Raw genomic sequence first — 18,919 nt, 5'->3', positions numbered from 1 at the left:
TATGGTCTATTTTCTCCCAAAAGTCAAAGAAAGAAAATTCGAACTTGCATTCAATAATGATAAAGTGAATTGGTAGGTAAGTCCCAAGCTTCCAAGGCCATAATTTTCATCTGATGAAAGCTGCCAAATTTGATTTGCTAACAGATACCTGTTCCAGGACTAAATGCGTTGAAACGCTGTTTGTTGATATCCAAGCATCCTATCTAAATTCTTCTATACTGTTGGCTCCGGTGGCCTGAAAGTCTTCAGTTTCATTTTCCATTAACTTGCGGCAGCAGCAAATTAAACCAAGACTTGCTACACGAAACTCACAGCGAAAGCTATGGAGAAACAACTGAAGTCTGGTCATTTAGTGTTTGTTTTGTACCCATTTCAAGGCCACATAACTCCCATGCTCCAGCTAGCAACTATTTTACACTCAAAGGGTTTCTCAGCCACTATAGTTCACCCTGAATTGAACTCTCCTGACCCTTCAAACCACCCTGAATTCTCCTTCATATCAATACCAGATAAGCTAACGGAATCTGAAGTCTCCGATGGAGATATTGCAAGTCTCGTGCTGAGTCTCAACAAGAACTGTGCAGCACCTTTTCAGCAATGCATGAAAAAGATATTGCATCAGAAATGTTCTCATGATCATACTGCTGGCATCCTCTATGACACACTCATGTATTGTGCTCAAACTGTTGCTGATGATCTGAAGCTGCCTGGGATAAGTGTGCGTACAAGTGCAGCTGCAACATTGTTACTCTATCCTGTCTTTCCTCATCTTGATGGGAAAGGTATTCTTCTTTACACGGTTTGAGTAAATAAACAAATGGATGTCCCTGCTTCTCTCCTCCTTGTGTTACTAACTGCGTTAAGTTCAATATATGATGACTACGTATTCCATTGGAAATTGAAAGTTACACAATTCTGCAGAAGAATCCTTTATTTGGAATAATTTCTGTAATATAATTACAACAGAAGCCTGAAGGCATCACAAGTACTTATTTCTGCTTTACAATAAGCTTGCACAAAAGAGAAAAATTAAATCATATTTAAGTTCAACAATACAGCAACTATACATATTTGTCTGCTGTCTTGTTAAACTAATCAAATTCAATTATATGATTCAATTCACAAGTACCCTTGGTAACTCATCCCTGATATCCTTAGTCTTTAAATTATACGTTCCAGATTCTATTTCTGAAAACGAAATGCCAGAGCTTCGATCACTTCAGCTCCAACACATGCGTGCATTACTGTTACAGAATCCAACAGATGCAATGACAGAGGTGAGAGCTGCAATGACAAACGGGACGAAGAGCTCATCAGCTATCATTGTGAACACTATCCACTTCCTTGAACAAGCAGCACTGTCAAAAGTCAAAGAATACTTCCCTGCTCCAATTTTCACCATAGGACCGTTTCACAAGTTAGCTCCAACCATCTGCAGCTCAATATTGATGGAAGATGCGAACTGCATCTCTTGGCTTAACAAGCAAGCCCCAAAATCTGTCATCTATGTAAGCTTTGGTAGCTTGGCCAGCATTGATGAGCAAGAACTAATTGAGATGGCCTGGGGTCTAGCTAACAGTAAACAACCATTCTTGTGTGTGATTAGGCCTGGTTTTGTTCGTGGCTCAGAATGGATTGAGTCATTGCCAAATGGATTCCAGGAGAGTCTGGGAGAAAGAGGTTGCATTGTGAAATGGGCACCCCAAAAAGAAGTGTTGGCGCATTGTGCAGTGGGGGGATTTTGGAGTCACTGTGGATGGAATTCAACCATTGAAAGTATTTGTGAAGGGGTACCAATGCTATGCAAGCCTTTCTTTGGAGACCAAGTCTTGAACTCAAACTACATCTGTCATGTTTGGAGAGTAGGCCTGGAATTGCAGAATAAGTTGGAGAGAGGGAATATAGAAAGAGCAATAAAAAAACTAATGGTGGATATGGAGGGAGAGCAGATAAGAAAGAAAGCCATGTATTTGAAGGAGAAAGCAGATCTTTGTCTACGGGAGGGCGGTTCTTCATGCTGTTCTTTGAATGAGTTAACAAAGCAGATATCATCATTTGATTACAAGACCTGAAACTCAGATCCCTGTGCTTTCAGTAAGAAATTATGGTATCTGTGCCCCTTATTACTAATTAAACTTGGTAGATAAAAAGCTTAATGTAGTTCTTTGAATGGACTCGCAAAGGAAGTATTGTCAATTTGATAAAGAACATTTTACATTAGTACATAAAACCTTGAGAAATCTAATTTCATGTTTTTAACATACAAGTCAAGAACATATAAGAAGAACTCTCAAGTTCAATATAAATCAAACGCGGTTTTAACTAGAAATCTCAATGGCTTTAACATCAGGTTTCTTCACTTCCCCCTTAGGAACGGTAACGGTGAGAACCCCATTTTCCATGAAAGCCTTAACCTGATCCATCTTCACATTCTCCGGCAACCTGAACCTCCTCATGAACTTGCCACTGCTACGCTCAACCCGGTGCCAGGTGTCGTTCTTGTCTTCCTTCTCAACATTCCTTTCTCCGCTAATTTGGAGCACCCTGTCATCTTCAATCTCGACTTTTACTTCTTCTGTCTTGAGCCCTGGAAGGTCAGCCTTGAATACGTGAGCTTCCGGGGTTTCCTTCCAGTCGATACGGGTGTTGATAAAAGTAGAGGTTTCAGGGGTGTGTGTGGTGAGTGAAGAAGAAGAGAAAGGGAAATCCTTGAAAGGATCCCATACGTCGAGAGAGAAAGGACAGAAGATGCTGCTCCTTGGGTTGCCAAAGAAACTAGGGATCATCGCCATTTTTTCTCGATGAAAGTAAGGATTGAGGGAGAACTGGACAAAAGACACTGGAAGTGTTCGATTGCTGGTGAGAGCTCTCAGAATCTGTTACTTTCCTCTTGATGCTGTGACGGTAGGACATGTTTGGTATTTAAAGGACGGAGACAGGAATCTAGTATTTTCCCGTACTTGTGTTTTGGGCCACAAGAAACTTAAGTATTCTGGGTAATTCACAAATACATGAGAAGTATCCGGAATGATCTGGACTCCTATAGCATCTTGTAAACATCCATATCAAGTTGGTCCTAAGGCCAACTTGAAGTTGGGCCTTTTTTTAAAAATATTTCCTATTTCAAATTAAATAAATGATTAGGACAACAGGAATCCCTGTTTCTCCTTTTGGTTTAGCTGTCTACTTTGTTTATCAAATTTATGCTTTGAAATGAGTTGATCTAAAAGGATTTCTAGAATCATTGAAAACAAGTTTGCTATGGTCATAGTACTATTCTAGCATTCAGGAAATAATTGCCCATGCTTCTGGTATCAATAATTCATTGGAATATACAAAGGGTATATTAAAATATATATTTTTCTCATCTCATTCATTTCTATTTGTCTCTTTACATCTAAATCTGTGATTCACATTTTTAGTTTGAGTGTGTTTGCATGCATGAATTCTCTTTTCTTCAAAAAAAAATACAGAAATGTTAAATTGTACAATAATTTATTTTTACATGAAAAAATAAAATGTTTATAAATTGTAATAACTTAATACTTAAATATTATTAATTAAAATGTTACATATCATTTTATATTATATGATATTGATGTGATATGTTGATGTGTTATAATAAATACCATGTAATTATCACACTAGTATCATATAATATAAAAAATAACAAATAACGTTTTGATTAATGATAATTAATTAATTATTAATAGTTAAGATCTATTATATCTAGCATACAAATAACTATGATTGCATCTTTTGCTATCATTTTTATTTGTCATGACGGTGCAAAATATTGACTTTTTTATTTTCATCAAAATCTCTTTAATTATAAAAAAAATTATAAAATTATAATACATTATACAACTAAGAAACAATCAATTACTAATTTGAATAAATATATTTGAATCAATCATAGTAAATTGTATAATTCTCAATATCTCTCTCGCCATTATTTCATAACTATATATAACTACAGTACTTTTAATAAATAATTTTGGAAATAACTCAAACGCCCAAATTAAATGCCTTTACATCTTTCCCTGTATAGATTAAATCAAGCCAAAATCAGAAATTTCACTTGTTAAAACTTGTCAAATAAAGATTTATATGGCCTGTACATTTGATGAAGAAGCTCTGTATTAGGGAAATTCTTCTGACGGTATTGTATACAATGAAAGACAAAATCTAAATACAATATGATCCTTCGACCAAAGCTTCCAATGGTACTACGCTTAATTTGCTCCTGGATTATTGGACATGTGATGATTGCGTAATTGTTTTCTTCTTAGAGCGCTGTATATGATATTTCTCCTTCTAGTTCTGCCGTTTCCAGACTTCTGTCACTCTTGTTTTCAGCATGATTCCTATTACAATTTATGGTGTAATACTACTATTGCAATATCAACTACATTTTGTTCAGTTCCTTGCCTACTGTCAACTGCATTCTGTGCCTTGTCCACGGCATATTGTGTAATACCAGGTTTATTGTCAACTGCCTTCTGTTCTGCAGGTCTTGATCCTGATACTGCGTCTGTGTCTGACTTCTGCATATATGTAGTGACTTCAATAACATCATCCCCTCTGTCCAACGATATGTTCCCTTCAATGGGGTATTCATATGTACAATATTTTTCAACTTGAATGAGAAATTGAAATCTCTTTCTTATGATTAAATGCATCAAGAACCTTTACACCACAGCCAACTGGAACTGGAGGAAGTTTAAAACATGAAATCTAACAATTCTTATCTATTAAAAAGTTGGGGGATGAAACAGAACTGAAAAGAGTCTTGAAGATGAGAAAACGAAGGCACAGTTACATTTAAATAAAGAACATTAGGTTACAGTATTAATAGGTGTATACAATAATACATAATTGCACCCAAAGAAAAAGCACATCAAAGATTTTAACCAGAAATCTCAATGGCTTTGACGTCAGGTTTCTTCACTTGCTCTTTAGGAACAGTAATAGTAAGAACCCCATTTTCCATGGAAGCCTTAACCTGATCCATCTTCACATTCTCCGGCAGCCTGAATCTCCTCATGAACTTGCCACCGCTACGTTCAACTCGGTGCCACATGTCATTCTTCTCTTCCTTCTCAACTTTCCTCTCTCCGCTGATTTGAAGCACCCTGTCATCTTCAATCTCGACTTTCACTTCCTCTTTCTTGAGCCCTGGAAGGTCAGCCTTGAAGACATGGGCCTCCGAGGTTTCCTTCCAGTCGATGTGGGTGTTGACAAATGCAGAGGTTTCTGGGTTGTGTATGGCGGCGAGTGAAGAAAAAGAAGAGAAAGGGAAGTCCTTGCAAGGATCCCGAAGGTCAACAGAGCAAGGATCGAATATGCTACTCCTTCGATTGCCAAAGAAACTTGGAATCATCGCCATTCTTTTTTTATTTGTAAGAGTAAGGATTGATGATGTACTGAATGTAATGGGAAGTCTTGCTGATAGATGGAACTCTCAGTTGCTGATTTGATCTTGTTAAAGTAGGACATTTTGGATATTTATAAGAAGCTAAAGAGGAATCTAGTACTTTCTCGTACTTGTGTTTTGGGCTTCAAGAAAACTTTTTCTCTTCACTCTTGTAATGCGTGAATGTTCCAGAAATTGCTTGAATGGTCTGGACTTTTTTGCACTCAACGTTGAAATGGGCTGCTCTTTGTTTTCTATAGTCCGTTTGACCTGGTAAAATATTTTACGAATTAATTTCTTATGGTTGGCCAATAAGGTAGGTGTACTAGGAAATAAGACTCGGCATCAATTGGAAGCCAATGTTTGCAAGCCTCTGCAAAAGAAAGTTACTCGAGGCCCAAAAGAGAAAGTCCGAGAATATACTAGAGTCCTCTTCAGCTTGTTTTATATACCCAACATTTCCTGCATTCGCAGCATCAGATTCGGGGAAGCAATCTGCAATCGAACACTTTCAATTTCGCTTATTCAGTTTTCCTTGATCATTGTTTCATATTGGAAAAATAATGGCGTTGATTCCAAGTTTCTTTGGCAAAAGAAGGAGTAGTGTCTTCGATCCTTTCTCTCTTGACCTTTGGTATCCTTTCAAGGACTCCCCTTTCCCTTCTTCACTCACCACACATAGCCCAGAAACCTTGGCTCTTGTCAACACCCGGATTGATTGGAAGGAAACCCCGGAAGTTGATGTCTTCAAGGCTGATCTTCCAGGGTTTAAGAAAGAAGAAGTGAAGGTGGAGGTTGAAGATGACAGGGTGCTTCAGATAAGTGGAGAGAGGAATATACAGAAGGAAGACAAGAACGACACTTGGCATCGTGTGGAACGTAGCAGTGACAAGTTCATGAGGAGGTTCAGATTGCCCGAGAATGCCAAAATGGATCAGATTAAGGCTTCCATGGAAAATGGAGTGCTTACTGTGACTGTTCCAAAACTGGAGGTGAAAAATCCTGATATTAAGAGAATTGAGATTTCAGGCTAAAAATTAAAGTTAGAGTTTGGAAGGCCTCTCTCTCCTGCGACAGATTACTCAAAAGTAACTACTTTACTAGGAAAACAAAGAAGGTTGTGAGTAGTTCTGAACTTCTGCTATGTAGAAAATAAAAGAAATATTGTTCTTGTTTGTAAAATTGTGGGTTTTATTTGGACAGTTACATTTTTAAGAACAAATTATCCGACAATAAATGTAATTTCATGTCACAACGAGCGTAAGTAAAATATACAAAGCAACCTGGTCTAGAATTGGAGAATCATAAAATGCTTCAGGCCATTTCCATTTGAAACCTGACATGATCTGTTTTCATCTATGATGTGGGCTTGTGACAACTTGAATTTTAAAGAAGTTTCTTCTTACTGAATTCAGGGATGAATGACTGAATTTCACTTAAATTATAGAAACAAGCGCAGAAACAAAATACTAAAGCATAATTGTTACTGATATGTACAAAACAAAACTCATTCCTCTCTCCTCAGATTTCATTTTTCCGATCTTTGTCAACTCTGTGTTCCTTGACAAAGGCCTAATACCAGATGAAAACGCACACAGTTCCTACGATTTTAACTTGGTGAGCTGGTGATCAGCCTTGGTTGGGCTTAGGGCTAACCTTATTTAGTGAATTAACGCACAATTATTGTCTTTAAAACATAAAGCTGGAAACACCTCAAAAAAACAAAGCAAAGGAGAGAAAACCACAGGCACAAAACCCCACACCAGGCTTGCAACAAAAAAATCAGCTCTCCAGCTAAAAATAAATAAAATAAAATATCTTTATCTTTTAAATTTTAATAAAAATTATACAAAAATTCATAATTTTTAAAATAAACATTCTGTCTAAACACTATAAATATTATTAATAAAAATAATAAAAATTAAAATATTTTTTTATTAATTTAAATAATTATTATTATATTTTTTATAAAAAAATAAAAAACACTAATCCATGCTCCCCAGCACTCCTCAACTCCCCTTGCAAGGGAAACATCAACCGAAGCACCAGATCAGCGCTCCCTTGGGAACCCCAGTTGAGCTCCCCCGCTTTCTTGGGGAACCCGATGAACCTTTAGGGAGCCCAGATCAAGCTTCCCAAGGGAGCTCCGGTGCTCCCCAATGGGGAGCTTTTTAAAAAATATATAAATAAAAAATAATAAAATTATATAATTATAATTATAAAAATTAATAAAAGTAAAATTATTTTTTACTCTTGTCATATTAGCAAGTTAATAAAAATATTAACTATTAATTAACGGTTAGATTTACGTATTTAACGAAAAATAATTTTTTAAAACGAGATGTTCATTTCAAAAACTAAAAAATTTTCATGTAATTTTAATTAAAATTTAAAAAGATCAAAATATTTTATCAAAAAAAAATTGAAAAGAAGCAAAGATAAAACTGAACAACAACTTCAAAATCAAAGGTTCTTTTATTTTTTTAATCAAATTTTATGTGACCAAACCATTAATTTGAAACCATAATTAAGTTAATAAGGCTTCGCAATAGGAGAACAATGGGCTAAATTGACACTAATACTTATACAGCAAGTGAAAATCCTAACAAGGTATCTAGATATGAAATTTTTTAGTTCTATATGTTAATATTGGTACTGTTACTAAGAGAGCAATCTGGTTTAATGATAGATTGTGTTTCATCCTGAATAAAAATGGTGAACCAACAAGAAAGAAAAAAATCAACAAAAAACGTAACCACATCAAGAAAGGATTAGTTTATACCAGGACCCTAACAATTGACTATCTTAACTCAATGTAACTTGTAAGTAAAAAATTATTTTATCTTACTTAATCTTTTTTCAATATTCTACACTCACTTTGTTTCAATATTTTATACTCAACACAAAAAAAATGTCGTGACTAGTACCAGCAAAGAGAAGAAAACGCTTTAACATGAAAATGCTATCATGAGATGCATAATTATTTTTTGGCAAGACATAAATGAAGTTATTCAAACTTTAAAATTATAGATTTTTTTTTTATTTTTGCATGACATATGTGAAGCTATTAACCATTGACTTGGTTTTTGTTTCAGTGGCTTTTGAAGTTGAAAAGAAGAGTATAGATTTTTGTTTTTATTGCAATGGTTTGGTATAGATTTTGATACTATATAGTATCAAATTTAGATAGTTAGAATTGAGATTATATATAATTGAGATGATGAGATGTGGTATGATATTTTTGCAATTGCATCATTGAGTTAGAATATTGCTAGTTTTGTTTGTCACGTGAACCAAAAATGTCACATTAACTTGATCAACAATACATTAATTTAGTCAAATCATATCAATAGGTACGATATTAGAAACATAAATTATTATAGAAAGATTAAATTCAACAACACTTAAAAAAAGTATAAAATTAAATTTATAATTTAATATATATAGTGGAATGCAAAATTCTCAATATTTCAAACTCAATCGGTCTTGTTATCTTCACCTTTTTTTCTTTTTTTCTTTTTTGTCCTTTTGCATATATTATCCTTGACTTGACCAATATGTTGTCTTGTCACGACTAAAAGATAAAAATAACTAATGTATAAGATATTATTTTTACTCATATCATTCATTTAACATTTAAAAGTGAAAAAAAAAAGTTAGTATAAACTTACATGCAAAGTGTACATATATATATATATAATGCATAATTTAATATACACACTGACTTATATATAGCATTTTGTATACATAAAAAAATATATTAATGATTGATTTTTAAATTAATTCAGTTATAAATTTTGAACACTGAAAATCATTTAAAATAATCGAATAAATTAAATCAATTAATTGATTAATACAAAATTCAAACAAATCAAATTGAATTAACTAAATTCAATTAATTTCAATCGATTTATTTGATTGAAACTGATTAATACTCACTTTATACAAATAGAGTTTAGTTATAAAAGAAAATATAAGAAACAAAGTATTTGCTGCACATTTTGGATTTTCTTTCTTTCTTTTTTCAAGGTAAAAATTTGATTTTATACTTCAAACAAACTTTCAAAACATTGTTTTGAATTCAATGACTTTTTTTTTCCTTAAATTCAATAACTTGTTTGCAACATTAATGTATATTAAATTCTTTTACCACTAGTATAATCTATTGAAATTGTAGAGACTTAATTCACTCTCACCAATGTTTATGGCAGTAGAATCTCTTGCAATATAAGCTAGAAATTCATATTGATTTGAGGTTGATATAAACCACTTTTCAAAAAAAATAATATAATCTATTATGAATTCAAACCATCAATAACATGTATATTAATAAATAAATTCAACCAATTATTGCTTTTAGCAATGGCGTGACGTTATTCGTTTGAAGCAATATTATAAAAAATCATATTATCTTTGACTAATCACACTCTACACTGTTAAAAGTCTGACTAATTACACAGTAATTAAAGCTTGATCAATATATCCATATTTTTGAACAATAATTCGATCCATTAGGGAGAAAACTGTCAATTAACAAACATCGAAATCATCACGGACTTGTATATAAGGAGTAGCACTCTCTTCACAAAACCAAAGACAAATTGCAACCCCCTTTAGCTGTCTGTTACTCGTGCTCTCTTCTCATTCTTCTTTCCCACTTGAGTGATCCAATGGAGGTGTGGTCTCTTTGGTATTTTGTCATCCCTTTCCTTGTTGTAGGTGTGACAACTTGGATTTCTTGGTGGAGGAACCCCAGCTGTAATGGCAGACTACCTCCAGGTTCCATGGGACTTCCACTTATAGGGGAGAGCCTTAATTTTCTTGTGACATCCAGGTCCATAGACATCCATCCTTTTATTAAGGATAGAATGAAGAGGTAATTAATCATTCAACATGCAAAAATTGAAAACTTTTTATCATTTTAAACTATTGTTTTGTATATAAATATTGGTTGTTAAATCCTTTATTTCTCAATTACTAGATACGGTCCATTGTTCAAGACAAGTTTAGCAGGTCAACCAGTAGTGGTGTCCTCAGATCCTGATTTCAACTATTTCGTGCTCCAACAAGAAGAAAAACTTGTGGAACTATATTATATGGATTCCTTTGCGAACCTGGTTCTCAAAGATAACGTAAATGAAGGTGGTTATGTGCACAAGTATCTCAGGCATGCAATTCTGAGTCACTTTGGCCCTGAGGCTCTCAAAGAAAAGCTACTGTGTCAAGCTGAAAATGTCATAAACCATGGATTGCATGAGTGGACAAAGCAGACAGAGGTAGCTGTGAAAAACCAAAGTGCTGCTGTAAGTAATTTTATCGTAACCAAATACAGTTCATAGTCAAATATTAACAGTATTAATGAAACAATATGAACCTTATAGACACTTGTTTGGGGAGCAAGGGTACAAACGGCTAAACCAAGGCTGACTTATTATTATGATGTGTACCTAGTTCTTTTCTTTTCTTTTTTTTTGTTAATTTTATCTCATTTTGCAGATGATATTTGGATTTACTTCAAAGATTCTGATGAGTTATGAATCGGAAAAATCTGAGGAAAATTTAAGTGAATATTTATGTAGCTTCTTGCAAGGACTTATGACATTCCCTTTGTACATCCCTGGGACTGCTTTCTACAAATGTATAAAGGTTAATCATCTTTATTACACCTGCTATAACCTTCTAAATTTTACAGTATTTTAAAATCTTCAAAAGATAGTATCATCAACTAAATATATATATACACACACATATGCAGACTCAACGAAAAGCAGTAAAACTGATGTCTCAGCTACTAGAAGAGAGAAGGAAGTCTTATTCCCAAGGTTGCAATAAAGGAGATTTTCTTGGCCAAATAGTGGAAGACATGGAAAAAGAAGAATTTTTGACTAAGGAATTCGTCGTCAACGTTATGTTTGGTCTCCTCCTTGCTAGCGTTGAGACTATTTCCACTACTACTGCTTTAGCCATTAAGTGTTTATTGGACAACCCATCAGCATTGCAACAATTAACTGTTAGTGATTAATTACCTAAATAAGATTATCAAATGATTCATTTTTATATTGCAAAAATTTTCATCGTTTTATGCAGAAAACCTTGATTCTTTTTTCTTTTTTTTTTTTTGGTATGATTTGATTAGGAGGAGCATGAGGAAATTCTAAAGAAAAGAGAAAGCACCAATCATGGACTTTCATGGAAGGAATACAAATCTATGACTTTTACTCATTACGTGAGTTATTTACCAATTTTGGCAACTTTTTCCAAGAAAGGAAAATTGATTCCTCTTTGAAATCTTTCTATGGAAGTTACATTTAATATTTTTTTGGTTATTAGGTCATTAATGAAGCACTTCGATTAGGAAGTGTTGCTCCTGGAATCGTGAGAAGGGTTCTAACTGATATTCATGTTAATGGTATAATTATTTTTTTATAATTAAATTGATCTATTTATTTTGTATGGTTAAATATATTGCAAACACATAATTTGATGGATGGACTATTTCTTTTATTGCAGGTTATACTATACCGAAAGGTTGGAACCTTTTGATTGTGCCCGCAGCACTTCAACTTAACCCTAATACATATGAAGATCCTCTTACTTTCAATCCTTCAAGATGGAAGGTAAATAATATATATATATATATATATATTTTGAAAGTGATAACATATATATATATATATATATGTTAATGTTACATCTTTTTCCAAGCTTTTCTAACTTAATTAAATTTGTAATCAATTCATTTGACATATATTTTTATTTTTTTATTTAAATTTAATTTTTAATAAAAATTTAAAATAAAAATCGTTACTCCGTAGTTGAACAGAACCTTAATTAACACATATAAACACAAATATAGCAGAAAATAAAAGTATTCCTATAGTTGATTGAGACTTCTATAAGTTCTAGTAATTGTAATAAGGTAATATTTCTCTTTTCTCACAAATCTTATAATTAAAGAACATGGGAGGCATTTCGACGGCGAAGAACTTCATACCATTTGGAGGAGGGAACAGGACATGTGCAGGAGCAGAGTTCAGCAAGGTTCTGATGGCAGTCCTTTTACATGTTTGGGTTACCAAATACAGGTTTATATCTTTATTATACTACTATTTAATTTTTACTTTTACGATTATTTACTTTTCTACTAATTTATCAATCATATATACTATATATGCTATGAATTTACATTCTAATTAATCTCTCATTTTTTATAAAATATCTATTAATCCACCATTTAGTGCATATATTAAAGTATGTAGTCAAATTAAAATTGTACCAAGTGATTAATCTGCATATATGTATTCTTGATTTTTTTTCTAAACAACAAAGAAAGCTAATGCTCATTAATTTTAATTATGATCATACTCGAAACAATATTACAATACTTTTATAATTTAATTATATATGACAATAATAAGTATATCTAATATACTCTCTTTTCTTATATATATGATGTTTTAATATAGGTTCACTAAGATCAGGGGAGGAGATGTGGGCCGTACACCAGTTTTGGAATTTACAAATGGTTTCTTCATCAAAGTTTCAGAAAAACATCCATGATTGGTTAAAAGTGGACGTATAATCTACTCTTAAATAAAACTAGTTTGGCTGCTAAATAAGTGTTCCATATGTACAGCGCAGTTAGTGAGCAATTTGGTGGAAGTTTAATTTTCTTAATTAGCAATGCATGCTTTCCTTTGTTAAGCCATCATCTACGCTGCTGTATGAGTTATATATGACAGCTTTCATATGGTATAATTAAGTTCTTAGTCTTTTATGGTTTTTGGTGAATATTTTGGATGAGAATTTCAGAAACATCAAAGTTAATAATAGTTTTAAACCAAGATTATCATCCAATACTCAAGAAAGAATGCATAACAACATTTATTTAAATTGACATAATATTAAAAATAATTTTTTTTAAATACTTCGGAAATTTTTTCGAGCATAATACCTTTTTTGTTTTTTGTTTATTATAACATCGGTTTTGGTACTGTGTTAGTTGTTATTATTTCGTTATTCTGATATTATTCCAGTATGCAAGAACAAAAAACTTAAAATTGCAAGCACCATTGCATAATCATATTTAATAAAACTAACACAAAATTAATGTTTTTAAAACAATACTGAAAAATACATGAAAAGACTAACAAAAGGAGAAAAAACCAAAGGCAAAAATCTCAGCTTTTAACATAAATTAATTGACACTAATTGGCGTGTTTTTCTTTGTTTTCCATTCTTGGTGCTCCTTGTTCATGACTTGAAAGTCAATTCTCAATCTAATCTTTAAAAATTCTTTAAAAAGGTTTTCAAGGTTGGGACGAATTGTCAGGTCTTACCTCTTTGAAGCTGCAAAGAATATTAGAGAAAACAAAACGAAATGACAAGTGCATTAAAGTAAAGAAAATTTTACTTTAGTAGATTACAGTATTATACATCACAATGATGTATACAATACTACATAGTTGCATACACCAAAACTGTTTAAGATTTTAACCAGAAATCTCAATGGTTTTGACCTCATGTTTCTTCAATTCCTCTTTAGGAACAGTTACAGTAAGAACCCCATTTTCCATGGAAGCCTTAACCTGATCCATTTTCACATCCTCCGGCAACCTGAACCTCCTCATGAACTTGCCTCGGCTACGTTCAACCCGGTGCCAGGTGTCGTTCTTGTCTTCCTTCTCAACGATCCTTTCTCCTCTTATTTGGAGCAACCTGTCATCTTCAATCTCGACTTTCACCTCCTCTTTCTTGAAGGCCTTTCTCTCCTGCGACAGATTACTCAAAGTAACTGGAAAACAAAAATGTTAGTGAGTTACCAAGTGAGTGTCTCTATCTGTCTCGGCCGAGGGTTTTGTACGAATTGTGTGTGATACCATGTTCTTGTATGAACTGTGAGTAGTTCTGAATTTATGCTATGTAGAAATTAAAGGTAATGTTGTTAATACGTACATTTACCCTTCTTCCTTGTTTGTGAAATTGTGGATTTTATTTGGAGTAATTACGTTTTTAAGAACAAATTATCCAACAATAAATGTAATTTCATGTCACAACGAGCGTAAGTGAAATATACAAAGCAACCTGGTCTAGATTTGGAGAATTATAAAATGCTTGAGGCCATTTCCATTTGAAATCTGACATGTTCTTTTCTCATCTATGATGTGGGCTGTGACAACTTAAATTTTAAAGAAGTTTTTAAGTGCTGAATTCAGGGCTGAATGACTGTATTATAGTTAAATTATAGAAACCTCAAAAATAGAAGTGCAGCAACAAAGTACAAAAGCGGAATTGTTACTGATATGTACAAATCAAGACTCATCCTCAGATTTCGTAGTCTTTCCATCTTAGTCAACTCTGTAATCCTTGGCAAAAGCCTAATATCAGGCAGTCCGGTGTAGCAAGCTGATACCAGATGTAAACGCGCACAGTTCCTACAATATTAACTTGTTGATCAGCCATGGTTGAGCTTAGGGCTAACAATGCCAATAACAGCAGTGGCATTGATAAGAGTCAGTCATACATCTAGCGGAGATGTTTATTATCAAGATTCAAGACTGGTTTGTTTCATTTTTGGGAGACCCTATCTGTTTCCACCACTGGAAGAATTTCTTACATCATATCATCCTTGAACTTCTAGTTACTAAGAGGTAATGATTTATCTGAAGCATATCTGAAGCAAAGTTAATACTTTCTAATACATAAAAATGCTTCTAGGTACATTTTGTCGCTGGTTTGTTGACATCAAGCTTAAATTCTTCCAAATCACCGATGAAGTATAAATATTAATAATGTCCCTTGTCCTTCAGGTCCACATCTATCTCTGTTTTTTGTTGAATCGACTTCAATGTATTTACTTCTGGCAACTGATGCTTGTTCATCCACATCTGTCTCTGCTCTTTGTTTAATCGACTTCAACATAGGCTGTTGCTTGTGTAATTGTGAATATGTGTTCTCCAGATGAATATAGTTTATAGTGGCTCCTTCTGTTTAATCCTTTCTTTCAACACATCATACCATGCAGTTTGATGTTTATCTTTGGAAATTGTAAGGTTACAAGAGGAGAAATCTGGGAAATTACTGAAGAGGATCTGGAATAGATTTGACATTTTTGTGAACCTATCCTGTTTTTTTCTTCTGTGCAGGAAGTTCATGAACCAGCTAGTAACAGGTTACTTACTAAGTGTGATTCTGATACTATATCTGTATGCAAAAACCAAGAGCTTAGAACTAAATGCACTAGCTTATAACCATATTTAGTGAATTAACACACAATTATTGTTTTTAACATAGCTAAAAAACACCTCAAAAAACCTAAGCGAAGGAAAGATAACCAAAAGCACAGACCAGGCTAGCAACTAAAAATCAGCTCTACAACTTTCAAAAAAAAAATGGTTAGAAGCAAAGATAAAACTGAACAATTTCTTCAAAATCAGAGGTTCTTTTTTTTTTTGCAATCAAATTTGATGTAATAAACCATTAATTTGAAACCATAATTAAGTTAATAAGGCCTCAAAATAGGAGAACAATGGGCAAAAATACACCAAAAGAACAACTTCTTGTTGACATTAATACGTATACAGCAAGTAAAAATCCTAACAAGTTATCTAGATATGAAATTTTAAGTTCTTTATGTTAATATTGGTACTGTTACTAAGAGAGCAATCTGGTTTAATGATAGATTGTGCTTCAGCCTGAAGAAAACTGGCGAACCAACAAGAAAGAGAAAAAAACAACAAAAAACATGGCCACATCAAGAAAGGATTAGTTTATACCAAGACCCTAACAATGGACTATCTCGACTCAACGTAACTTGTAGGTAAATAATTACTTTATCTTCATTTTTTTCAATATTCTGTACTCATTTTTAAATATATTTGATTCAATATTTTATACTCAACGCAAGAAAATGTTGCAACTAGAACCAAGAAAGAGAAGAAAAAGCTTCAACATGAGAATCTTATCACGAGATGCATGATTATTTCTTGGAATGACATAAATGAAGCTATTCAAACTTTAAAATTATAGAATTTTTTTTTATTTTTGCATGACATATATGAAGCTATTAGCCATTGACTTGGTTTTTGTTTCAATGGCTTTTGAAGTTGAAAACAAGAGTATAGATTTTTGTTTTTATTGCAATGGTTTGGTATAGATTTTGATACTATATAGTATCAAATTTAGATAGTTAGAATTGAGATTATTATATAATTGAGATGATGCGATGTGGTATGATAGTTTTGCAATTGCATCATTGAGTTAGAATACTGCTAGTTTTGTTTGTCACGTGAACAAAAAATGTCACATTAACTTGATCAACAATCCATTAATTTAGTCAAATCATATCAATATGTAGATACTAGAAACATAAATTATTATATAAAAATCAAATTTAACAGCACTTCAAAAAAGTATAAGATTAAATTTATAATTTAATATATATATATGTTTAATGGAATGCAAAATTCGCAATATTTCAAACTCAATCAGTCTTGTTATCTTTGCCATGTTTTTCTTTTTTGTCCTTTTGCATATGTTATCTTTGACTGGATCAATATGTTGTCTTGTCATCACTAAAAAATAACTAATGTATAAGATGTTATTTTTACTCATATCATTCATTTAACATTTAAAAGTTAAAAAAAAAAAGTACAAACTTACATGCAAAGTGTACATATATATATATATATAAATTTGTGAGAGATAATCTTTTTCATAAGTTTTTATAATTTTAACTATTTTTAATCAAATTTTGACATTACTTGATGATAATATCTTTTAAACAATTTCAGACAAATTAAAATAGTTTTAGTTTTCTCTATCTCGTCATCTAGATAAAAATTTTAAAATTAAATTTTGATTTTCTCTCTGGTCAAATATTATCTATCTCTTCATTTAAAGAGTAGAGATGACATCAAGCTCCTTCTTATTTTGTTTTATTTTTTTGGATGATAGATTTTGGGGTTCTCAAAGGTGATGAACAATGATTTTGTTCTTCTATTGTAATTGCAAGCAATATGATGAATGTGGTAACTGGATGCTTTCTGATGACTTGCTTTGAAACTCGTGATGCAATGGAAATGCCTGTATTGATGAGTTGGATCGGACTAGTAAATATGATGGGTTCAGGGAGAAGAAACAGCTAAAGCATGCTTGATGGGGTTTATGATGATTCACGATTTTGTTGTGTCTGAGATTGAAATGATTGTTAAACATGCTTGTTGGGGATTTTAATTTTTTTTATGAGATTTTAAGTTGAAATTGTTCAGGGAATATTTGTTAAGAGAATATATTTTATTTTTGCATAAGAGGAGTGAGCAAAGCCCTTTCGATAGGGATATATTTTTTCTTACTTTGGAGGGTTATGGAGTTTTGTAACTTGTCTTTTATGAAAGACACAATTTCATGGCTTAGCAAAAAAAAAATATGTGTTTTAGGTTCTTGAATTTATTGATTTATTTATAGAACCTCAAAGTTGAGGAGTTAAAATTGATTAGATTGATTTTTATGTATCGTGAGACTAGTTTTTAGGCATTACGTGACTTAATCACTATGTAATTAGGTTTTAGACATTACGTTATTGATTTTAGGCATTGTGTAACTAATTTTTAAGTATTATATGACTGATTTTTAAGCAATACTTAAGTTACACAATGTCGTACTAACTAGTCACGCAATACCTTACTAACTAGTCATGCAATGCCTTATTAACAAGTCACGAAATGCCTATCAACTAGTCAGTCACGCAATACTTAAAAACTAATCATGCAATGCTTAAAATCAATCACGCAATACTTAAAAATTAGTCACGTAATGCTTAAAAACTAGTCATGCAATACCCAAAGTCAACCATGTAATGCTTAAAAACTAATCATGCAATACCTAAAAACCACCAACACTACTAAATTTCATTTAACAAGATCAACAACTTTAAACGATATACCATATTCTATTTAACAACATAATTAACAAATATGTCTACTTGACAAAGAATACTCAAAATGTTCAAAGGTTTTTCTTCATATATCAAAAATCACTTCAAAATACTTAAAAATGCTCAAAACCTTTAAAGATTTCTTCGTGTATCAAAAATTACTTCAAAATGCTCAAAATGCTTAAACATTTTTCTTTCTACTAAGAAATACTCCAGATATGAATGATCTAACAATAAAAGCTCAAAGAATATGAGTCGATTTAAGGCATAGACCTAAACATGTTTGACCAGTTAATAGGTTTCGGATTAAGGCACGGAGCCAAACAAATGGGTCAATTTCATTAAGGATAATTTTATCTAAATTTTAATTCTCTTGGCTAAAAACAGTTAAAATTATAAAGAGATCTATTGTCATAAACACGTTATGCATAAGGCCCATTTTAAAAAAAACCCTATATTTATAAAATGCATAATTTAATATGCACATTGGCTTATATATAATATTTTATATACATAAAAAATATATTAATGATTGATTTTTAAATTAATTCAGTTATAAATTTTGAACA

General features: G+C 32.3%; 6 protein-coding genes across 6 annotated transcripts; 3 read left to right on the top strand and 3 right to left on the bottom strand.

The window, feature by feature from the left end:
• Positions 1 to 173: 173 nt before the first annotated feature.
• Positions 174 to 2,089, top strand: LOC110412662 (UDP-glucose iridoid glucosyltransferase-like). The gene is made up of 2 exons (XM_021423257.2): positions 174 to 782; positions 1,180 to 2,089. The coding sequence occupies exons 1-2, from the start codon at positions 323 to 325 to the stop codon at positions 2,070 to 2,072; spliced, it is 1,353 nt and encodes a 450-aa protein (XP_021278932.1). The 5' UTR covers positions 174 to 322; the 3' UTR covers positions 2,073 to 2,089.
• A 216-nt stretch (positions 2,090 to 2,305) lies between these two features.
• Positions 2,306 to 2,881, bottom strand: LOC110412665 (18.1 kDa class I heat shock protein-like). The gene has a single exon (XM_021423259.2). It carries the CDS (start codon positions 2,790 to 2,792, stop codon positions 2,319 to 2,321), a length of 474 nt encoding a protein of 157 aa, XP_021278934.1. The 5' UTR covers positions 2,793 to 2,881; the 3' UTR covers positions 2,306 to 2,318.
• Positions 2,882 to 4,054: 1,173 nt separating this feature from the next.
• LOC110412663 (17.3 kDa class I heat shock protein-like) lies at positions 4,055 to 5,462 on the bottom strand. The gene has a single exon (XM_021423258.1). The coding sequence runs from the start codon at positions 5,387 to 5,389 to the stop codon at positions 4,910 to 4,912; it is 480 nt and encodes a 159-aa protein (XP_021278933.1). The 5' UTR covers positions 5,390 to 5,462; the 3' UTR covers positions 4,055 to 4,909.
• A 447-nt stretch (positions 5,463 to 5,909) lies between these two features.
• LOC110412666 (17.3 kDa class I heat shock protein-like) lies at positions 5,910 to 6,639 on the top strand. The gene has a single exon (XM_021423260.1). It carries the CDS (start codon positions 5,980 to 5,982, stop codon positions 6,448 to 6,450), a length of 471 nt encoding a protein of 156 aa, XP_021278935.1. The 5' UTR covers positions 5,910 to 5,979; the 3' UTR covers positions 6,451 to 6,639.
• Positions 6,640 to 10,048: 3,409 nt separating this feature from the next.
• LOC110411829 (beta-amyrin 16-alpha-hydroxylase CYP87D16-like) lies at positions 10,049 to 13,150 on the top strand. Its single transcript, XM_021422160.1, has 9 exons — positions 10,049 to 10,292; positions 10,398 to 10,719; positions 10,913 to 11,062; positions 11,172 to 11,426; positions 11,553 to 11,642; positions 11,747 to 11,825; positions 11,927 to 12,033; positions 12,374 to 12,501; positions 12,883 to 13,150. The coding sequence occupies exons 1-9, from the start codon at positions 10,087 to 10,089 to the stop codon at positions 12,974 to 12,976; spliced, it is 1,431 nt and encodes a 476-aa protein (XP_021277835.1). The 5' UTR covers positions 10,049 to 10,086; the 3' UTR covers positions 12,977 to 13,150.
• Positions 13,151 to 13,908: 758 nt separating this feature from the next.
• LOC110412444 (class I heat shock protein-like) lies at positions 13,909 to 14,298 on the bottom strand. The gene is made up of 2 exons (XM_021422975.1): positions 14,239 to 14,298; positions 13,909 to 14,187 (listed from the first exon to the last, which is right to left on the bottom strand). The coding sequence occupies exons 1-2, from the start codon at positions 14,296 to 14,298 to the stop codon at positions 13,909 to 13,911; spliced, it is 339 nt and encodes a 112-aa protein (XP_021278650.1).
• Positions 14,299 to 18,919: the final 4,621 nt, after the last annotated feature.

The sequence above is a fragment of the Theobroma umbraticum genome, unplaced genomic scaffold (genome assembly GCF_002168275.2).
Source record: "Theobroma umbraticum cultivar Fairchild unplaced genomic scaffold, ASM216827v3 scaffold_95.0, whole genome shotgun sequence".
Classification (NCBI taxonomy): domain Eukaryota; kingdom Viridiplantae; phylum Streptophyta; class Magnoliopsida; order Malvales; family Malvaceae; genus Theobroma; species Theobroma umbraticum.
Note: the sequence above shows the minus strand (reverse complement) of the source record. Positions and strands in the feature narration are given on the sequence as shown.